This window comes from Vigna angularis, chromosome 4 (genome assembly GCF_016808095.1).
Source record: "Vigna angularis cultivar LongXiaoDou No.4 chromosome 4, ASM1680809v1, whole genome shotgun sequence".
Taxonomy (NCBI): domain Eukaryota; kingdom Viridiplantae; phylum Streptophyta; class Magnoliopsida; order Fabales; family Fabaceae; genus Vigna; species Vigna angularis.
In genome coordinates this window covers 29,267,141-29,276,051 of record NC_068973.1, presented here as the reverse complement: position 1 = coordinate 29,276,051, position 8,911 = coordinate 29,267,141, and the positions used below count along the sequence as shown (strand labels likewise).

The window sequence follows — 8,911 nt, the reverse complement described above, 5'->3', positions numbered from 1 at the left end:
CATTTCATTCATATTGAAATAAAATAATAATAATAATAATAATAATAATAATGGAATTTAAAAATTATTTTTTATTTTTTCTCTATTTATAATAATTATTTGTACAATTATATATAATATTAATAATTATTATTTTATATTATTGTTAAAGATATTTTGGTAATTTTCGATTTTTATATATTAAATCATTTTTTATCACTCATTTTAGTCAAATTCTATTTTAATTTTTACAAATAAAAAAATTTACAGTCTTCTCAGATTTATCTACTCACTCTCCCCAAAATATCTCCCAGCTTAAAGATAAACATAGTACTTTTAATTTGATTGATACTCCTTTATGCATATGTTGGTTTTCAGAAAGAAACGAATGCTGATTGCGTCAACGCTGAGAAGAGAGGAATATGGAATAATAGTTTAAGCTGAGAAATAACATATTCAAATAGTTTATAAGTGAAGAAAGTGGAGAATCTAGAATCTTGAAAAGCATGTCCAAGCAAACAGTAACCAAAAACTGTCTTCAAGTTCCTCGTACTCTTCCCCATGTTGGCACTGTCCAAGGCGGCATAGCATCCTTCCATTCATCTCTCTCCCCGAATATACTCAAGCATATTATCTTGGTATTGTCTCAACCTCCACAGCCAGAGAAAACATGACTGGTGGCGCTGCTTTGGACAGACAAGGCATGAGAATGCTTCTGTCTTGATTGGACGATCGTTTCTTCTATTCAACATATCACCGTATTATGTGCTTTTCTGCATCACCACATTTCGTGTCAACAACGTTCAAGCTTTAACACCAATCATAACAAGACGTGCAGTGCTGCTAATTAGGGAATAGAATAATAATTTGAGTATGGAAAGCCCTCCTACTCCTTCTTACGTCGTGGTTGCATGTGATGCCACAAGGGACCGCACTGAAAACGAGATCAAACTCGTTGCTGATCATGTCCGGGCCAGGGGTTCCTTTCTCTCTCATGGTGACAAGCTGCTTGTGCTTTGTGTGTTGCACAAAGTGTCTCACCCCAGTAAGTGTTAATATTGCAGTTCTTTAATCTGTTTGAGAAAGAGAAATGAATCTACCAATGCGTTGAGGATATTATCTCTTCAATCATTTGTTGATCTGCATCAGTTTGTATGCATATAGATTGTTCCTTCAATTTTCTGAGTGCTCATTGCATGACTTGTTTTCCTCCTTTTGGATTAATAGTGGGGTACCAGACATTAGCATGTCCCGAGTCATTTGCTGGAACCAACTTTCGTACAATGGAGGAAGAAGTCAAAAAGAAAGTTGATACGTATGCTAGTGAGCTTTTATCATGTTATGAAGATTTTGAAAGTGAAGGGGTACATTGTTTAAGTTCTAGAGAGCTTCCAAAGTACTCTTAACAAATGCATGCTATAACTCTGCAATTAGAACAATGCTCCCAACTACTAACTATAAGTTGATGTGCAGGCTACTATTGAAATTAAAGTCACGGCAGGATTTCCAATTAAACAAGTTGTTTTACAGGAGATTACAAACTATAATGCATCGTGGATAATACTTGACAGGTATTATTATCTCTCAGATTGTGAATAACCATTATCTCTTGCATTTGACTGATCGATGATTTCCATTAGTCGATGAGGATATTATCCAATAAATTTGTCCTCTATGGCAATAGGCGTAGCTAGTAGTGCATATGTTAAGAAAATCATCACTTTAATTAGTTTCCTGCTTATTTTCTTCTGATGGTTTTCAACTTTATTGGGTGAATTCCAACAGACATCTTCGGCGCGACCTGAGATACCACCTTAACAAGTTGCCATGTAAGGTTGCATTGGTTAAAGACGACTTGTCTCTGGAAATTTGGAAATCTCATAATACACATGACACAAAGATCACAGCAACAAAGTTTGTATTTTCTTTATCAAAGTTTGTGTCGCTATCAGATTGTCATTGTATCGAAGACATTGAGCACTCAATTGTCTCTTTCAAAAGCTATCCCCATTCTATAGTTGCTTCCGATACCAGTAGTATGATTAGGAGATATACGAAGCAGTCAAGTGTTAACAGGTCGCGCGATTACAGTTCCGTATCAGAATTTGGATCCTCTTCTAAGCAAGAAAGATCAGGTGATCAGGAAGCCTGTTTAATTGTTTTTAAGCCTGTCTTACAAGTTTTAGGAATTACGCATGTAAGCTTTTCTTGCAATGATATGGAATCATTGTGTTTTTAAATGAGCATTTATCACTGGCTCTCTGGAAAATATCATCATAAAATTCTTTCTGAAAGTCTTTTTTTAAGCATGATTATCACTCCTCGTGGAATATTTTAATATGCTATTTGGTTGCCAGGGGTGGTGTGGAATGGAAAGACATAAGTTATTCACATTATCTCTAACCTAAAACTTAGAGTTATGAATTTACGGGTCTTTTTTTTTATGATACTTAAGTTTCTCACTTTTACTTAACATCATACTTAGGCTCAGTTAAATTTTTAGACAAATGTAGATTTCATTCTCTTGCTGAGAAGAAGATAGAATGATGAATAGTAAGTTAATTGCATCTCATACTCCTAAACTGGAGGGAGAAAATAAGAACTGTTTTTAATTGAGATTGTTTCAGCTTATATCAGTAATTAGTTGTGGACTAATCGTTCTTATTTTTGTAGCTTAAGTATGATTACCTTTTGTTTTGTTGAATAGAAACTTATTTGTTTATAACTAAGTTATTATTGGTACAGAGTATTTCACCAATTTGTTAATCTAGAAGATTTGAACCTAAAACCTTATTTATGAGAACAGATTCCAATACCAAACTAATCAACTTGTTGGTTTTGTGTATTTAAGTTCGTTTTACCATTTTAAAACGCGTACAAAAGTTGAATATAGAAGAGATCGATGTTTTTGCAGGTTAACATCCATTGTTTTTCCTATCGCATTTTGTAATAAATAGGAGTTTTAACTTTGATGCAGGCATAAGCATTAAAGGAGAATATAGGTATCTCACCAGTTCTCAGATTGACCATAAGCCAAACCAAAGTGACTTTCTGCCAAAACATTCAGACGCACCGCTTCTTTGTACTGGCTGTGGGACAAGAACTGAGTTATCTATCTCAGACTCAGTGAAGTTCAACTACTCTGACATACAACTTGCAACAAATGACTTTTCAAAGGACAACTTATTAGGTGAAGGTGGCTACGGTCACGTATACAAGGGCGTGCTTAAAGATGGACAGCAAATTGCGGCAAAGGTAAGGAAAGAAGAAAGTTCACAAGGATTTTCTGAATTTCATTCTGAGGTCTACGTCTTAAGTTTTGCGCGACACAAGAATATAGTGATGCTGTTGGGTTATTGTTGCAAAGAAAGGAAAAACATCCTCATTTATGAATATATTTGCAACAAGTCTCTCCATTGGCATTTATTTGGTAAGTTGGCTATAGTTTATTTATTCTCTGAGTCTCAATATACCCAATGAGGTTTAACTTTTATGAATACATTTCTGTAGAAAATAATGCAGCAGTTCTTGAGTGGCACCAGAGGTATGCTATTGCCATTGGGATTGCAAAGGGATTGCGTTTTCTACACGAGGAATGCCGTGGTGGTCCTATTATTCATCGGGACATGCGACCAAGCAATATACTTCTCACCCACGATATTGTTCCCATGGTAAGGTATCATATAACAAGACAAGTTTCATGGATATACAGTGTATAAAATGTTTTGGTTTCACAACATTTACATAACTAGGAAATTCCATATCTTATCATTCTCTGAGAGGCTTCTTTTCTGTCTTCGCATTAAAGTGGCATGTTGACTATAAATGGTTTGATGGCAGCTGTGTGTGCTTTGAATTAAGTGGTGTGTTGGTTATAAGTGCAGCTAGGTGACTTTGGCCTTGCTAAATGGAAGACTGATAATGAAACTCCTCAAACAAGGATAATGGGCACATTAGGGTGAGAATTTTTGTTAGCTATAACTACCTTAAATTCCGAACATAAAAACTAAAACAAAGAGTTTGTTTGTTACTGTAGATACCTTGCTCCTGAGTATGCTGAAGACGGTATTGTTTCTGAGGGAACAGATGTGTACTCTTATGGCATTATCCTGTTACAATTGATATCAGGACGCCAGGTGGGCAATTCCAACAATCCAGAACAACAACAATCTCTCCGACAATGGGTATCTTTGATTGTTTACCTCTTTAACCATTGAAAGAAACTTTACTTGTTTGCAATAGCAATATCAACATGAATGTCACTGACCTTGCTAAATAATATTACGTGTGGAAACATTAGGCTGAGCCAATGATAGAGAAGTTGGCCTTACATGAACTGATTGACACTCGTCTAGCGGAATCATATGACACCTATGAACTGTACCTCATGGCCAAAGCAGCATACTTCTGTGTGCAAAGGAAGCCTGAGATGCGTCCCTCAATGGGAGAGGTACCTAATTTAACCTAATTGCTTTCACCATTTTTTAATTTTGAGTTAAATATTTTTTAGTTTTGATGTAAAATTGAAATTGGTATCTCTTTTAACATTTATTTTATGAATTTGAGAACTAAAATATATCTAATTAATTTGAAACATATTCCATTTTCTTACTTAGTTTAACCTTTATTTTTATTTAGAACATGAACATGATAAGAGACGAAGGCTCTTTCTAATATCTTGCATATTTTGTGTAATTGGTGCAGATTATTACAATTAATGTTAGCTTTTTGTTCAGGTTGTGCGACTTCTCGAGGGAGAAAGTAGCCACTTCCACTCTTTGGAAGATCAATTTGTACCTAATTTTAACGGCTAAGCTTCATCTCTGCATACTATGTGTGTAGTCACTTTATTTTCTTTCTTTTTGTGTATTTAGCAGAAACTTCGGTTTGGTTTCTCCCATTTTCTGTGTAGAAAAGGATGGTAATGCGTCAGTTTACTGTACTTTTTTTTATTGGTTGAGTGATTGATTGACAATGATTTAATTTCGTCTCATTACCTTACAACTCATTTTATTAATTTGTGAATCTCAAATAGGTCCCTTTTTTTTTCGGCGTCTCAATTGGGTCCTTTTTTGTGTAAAATTATAGCAATTAGGGGTCTACCGTCAAATTGAACAAACGACAGTTAAGTTTGGGTTTGGTGGCATGATGACTGTATTGATTAATCACACGTGACATTAAAAAAACGAGTATGAATTGATTTTTTTATTAAAAAATGGATTGCACAGATGTTAAATCATGTAACTTAAGGACAAACTGGGAAAAAAAATGATGTGCAGCTGCAACTGAGAAATCGAAATCAGATTGGGGAAAAAAATTGGACTCCAAATTAGGGTTCGTGGGAGAGAAAAAGAAACCCCAATAATTCCCCAATTCAAGCCCTTCAAAGAAATTTTCAAATCCAATTTCATAACCTAACCCCAAAATTGTAACAGTTGAATTCCAAATCATTTTACAATCTGCAGAAAGGGAATCAAAAACCACCACACCCAATTCGCGAGCCAGACGCGAAAACAGAGAACTCAAAAACCCCAAATGAAAACCCTTGCCACGAAACGCATAATAGGGCTGCTTCTTCCCAATTAACCTAACCTGCTCCAAAAGTCCGGACTCAATGTGGACATTTTCCAGCACGTGAGCAATCAAGTTAAAAGCTGTCTCCTGCCTCTCCAAGAACTCCACAGACTCTTCCTCGAAGGAAATAACTTGCTGGGTAGACGAGATTGGTCCAAGATTACCATCATTTAAACCCAAATTCAAAGCCAATAGATCAGCACTGGACCTATAAACATGGTGGGGGCCGTTCACCACTCCTCTCGAGGACGTCGTTCTACCATCTTCCGCAGGCTTAGAAGCCACTGCTCGAGGAACCCGTTCACCACACAGGAGAATAGGGCTTTCGGTATTTTGATTTTCCAACTTTGTCCTTGCTTAAATTATATTTCCACCATGTACATTTAATTTTTTAATTCAAAAATTAAAAAAATATAATTGATACACGTTTTTAATGCCACGTAAATTAAAACTACACCGTCAGCATGCCACGTAATACTCTCCTTAATGGCGTTTGTTCAATTTGACGGCAGACCCCTAATTGCTCCAATTTTACAAAAATAAGGATCTAATTGAGACGCCGAAAAGAAAAGGAACCTATTTGAGATTCACGCCGAAAATAGGAACCTGTCGAGACATTAAACCTTTAATTTAATATTTTAATATTATTTAGGATGGTAAAAGACGAAATTATGTGTCAAAATAACTTTTTTTTTATAATAATAAACGTCCTTAGCTGGGTACGACCCATGCAATAGCATGGAATGGAATAACTAGTAGGATTTTGAATAGTATTGGCATAGTGGAGGGATCAAACAAGGGTGAAAAATTCAAAAGTTACAAACGTTTGGGAATATTTGTGGATTCCATTATCAACATTGATGCAATTGCTTTCACGGAACATCGTCTATTAGGATTGGTGGAGGGAAATGGTACTGTGCAAAGTTGAATCAAATACCCCGAAACGCCAAGCCCAATTATGATTCTTGTGATGAGTCCCCAACAAGGGGACAAATAAAAACATTGCTGTGACATTTGTGTATATAAACCCAACTTTCTCATTAGCCAGTGTGGTTTGAAACGAATTTCATCAATGAACAAAAAATTTATACTTTTGTGTAAGTAATTAAGATAAGTATTGAATAAGTTGAAGGCGAGTTTAGTTGAGTTCAATTGATATTCAAAGGCGCATATATAATTTGCATCGTAAGTAACAAGAATGGACTTAGTTTCGAATAATGAAAAAACTCGTAAGAAACAAATCCTAAAAGTGGATTTCTTGAAGACAACTTTGACCCCACCTTATCTTATTTGCATTAAGATACTGATTTATTTATGGATTAATAATTAGGACGTAATTTATTAGAAAAAAGGGAAATTGATGAGGATGAAAATGGTGTTAGGATGATTCCAAAAGGCATGTGCAATCCACATAAGCGAGACTGATGAACAGCATCCTTAAAAAAATAGAGGGACAGGAGTGAGCATAAATAGAAGAGGAATGATTAGTGTTCTGTGAATTGCTCCACGTATCAAAATCCTGGTTTATGCCGTGAACCACTGGAAGTCTCGCTTACTTTTTCCTTTCCTTCATTTCCACCATTGAAAACGTCGTCATCATCTTCCCTTCCCCAGACAAAACAAAAACCAAAACCCCAAATATATTTCAATACAACACGCTCTCTTGTTTCACTCGTGTTAGGATTCCTTATGGAATTCTAATAAAAAGTGGCTCAAATAATAATATCGTTAATCCGTTTGCAGTGTAAATTTTTGTATATATGATAAGTGTGAAAAAAAGTTGTTTTTACACTTATAAATGATCTCAATCTTCTAATTATTTATGTTATCACCATTACTTGTGCGCTATGCGAATAACATCAGTTGAGAGGCAGCAGTTACACGAAATTCGCATAGCGCACACACACCTGTGCGCTGAGCGAATTAATGACGTTATGTGATTTTAAAAGACGTGACAGAAAGGCAGAAACTATCTTCTGACACACGAAAATAGCCAGAAAAATACTGGAGAATTCAGGAGACGAGCAGGAGACCTTTCAAGACATCAAGACTTCACTTTCTGCAAGGAATTGCTGTAAAGAGTACGTTTGAGATGTCTAGGATAGGCTAAATTTTCTGTTCATTGGAATTGGTTGTATGACGAAACATTAATGTAAATTTCCTGTGCAATATATGTTGTTGTTCATGTTCTTTTCTTGACTTGCTTTTGATTATACGGAAGTATTAATCTTTATAAAAGTTCTTTTGTACTGGGAAGTATTTTTAGAACCAGAAACGTAAGGAAAGAAATTAAAAGTAACTACGCTAGGAATAGTTATGTGCTTCTGGTCATTCTTAACATCTGAACTTAATGCAAAATTATCTGATGAATTAATTAAGGAATTAATAATTCAATGGATAATTTTAGAACTTAGTTTTAAGGAATTAAATCAAGATACTCTCATGTGAATGCTTGAACAGAGAATATATGTTGTTCAGGATCTTACTGTAATGTTAGTCAAAGACCAATTCCAGTGATCTTTTATTGCATTTTTAAATCTTAATTGTTTACGTTGTAAATTTCATGTTTAAATCCAAGTTGAAATCACAAATATCATCAGTAATTGATCTTGATAAATAATTTTTATTGAAATACGTAACTCAAATTCCCTTGGGAGAACGATACATTTTTACTTATCACTATTACTTGTAACGATTTGATATACTTGCCAAAAAGTTATCAATATCAGTGTAGGAAAATTAATCTTTCATGTTGAATAGACAGCATAACTATTACCAAATATATTTAAGATAATTATTTTCAATAATTTCTTTATATATTTATATTGTATTTGCTCTGTTGGTTTCTTCTCTAACAATTGGGTTCCGACCACGAAATTACTAGCTACGCTAATGATGGAAAGTGTTCCAGGAAATGAGGAGCAAGCGTGTAACAACAAGCAGAGGATACAGGAGAGGCATAGGGTTGGATAAGATACGTAATCATTTTTCCAAACAAATTACAGCTTTTGTCATGTCATGTATCCATTGCTCTCTTTTTTTCGTTACCAAAGTACATTAGCATTCCAAATAAGCTGCTTTAGTGCACTACATGATTCTCATGAAATATTTCATTTCAATGATTTTCAAGATGAGGAAAAACACTTTTAAAGTTTGAACTTGGCGAAATCGCCATCCCCTTAATTGAAATGTGCACGATCATTTGGTTGTTATAGATAAAAGTTTATTCATTCAAATTTAGAACACAGCATTAAATAGAATAGTGGCAGTGAAGTTGAGGAGAGAAGTGGGATTGGTCATGAGAACAAGAAGACCCATCTTTAATGAAGGATACATACGAGATCTTTAGCCACTCAAA

At 34.8% G+C, this 8,911-nt stretch overlaps 1 protein-coding gene across 1 annotated transcript; it reads left to right on the top strand.

The window, feature by feature from the left end:
• The first annotated feature begins 852 nt into the window (after positions 1-852).
• Positions 853-4,793, top strand: LOC108330428 (proline-rich receptor-like protein kinase PERK10). Its single transcript, XM_052876510.1, has 10 exons — positions 853-1,024; positions 1,207-1,343; positions 1,453-1,550; positions 1,765-2,114; positions 2,957-3,409; positions 3,490-3,650; positions 3,864-3,937; positions 4,016-4,163; positions 4,280-4,429; positions 4,716-4,793. Exons 1-10 carry the CDS (start codon positions 853-855, stop codon positions 4,791-4,793), a joined length of 1,821 nt encoding a protein of 606 aa, XP_052732470.1.
• Positions 4,794-8,911: the final 4,118 nt, after the last annotated feature.

Coding starts and splice junctions, on each gene's coding strand:
- LOC108330428 (XM_052876510.1), top strand. CDS start 853: ATGGAAAGCCCTCCTACTCCTTCTTACGTCGTGGTTGCATGTGATGCC. Junction 4,164..4,279: donor AACAATCTCTCCGACAATGG/GTATCTTTGATT, acceptor TGGAAACATTAG/GCTGAGCCAATGATAGAGAA. Junction 4,430..4,715: donor TGCGTCCCTCAATGGGAGAG/GTACCTAATTTA, acceptor CTTTTTGTTCAG/GTTGTGCGACTTCTCGAGGG.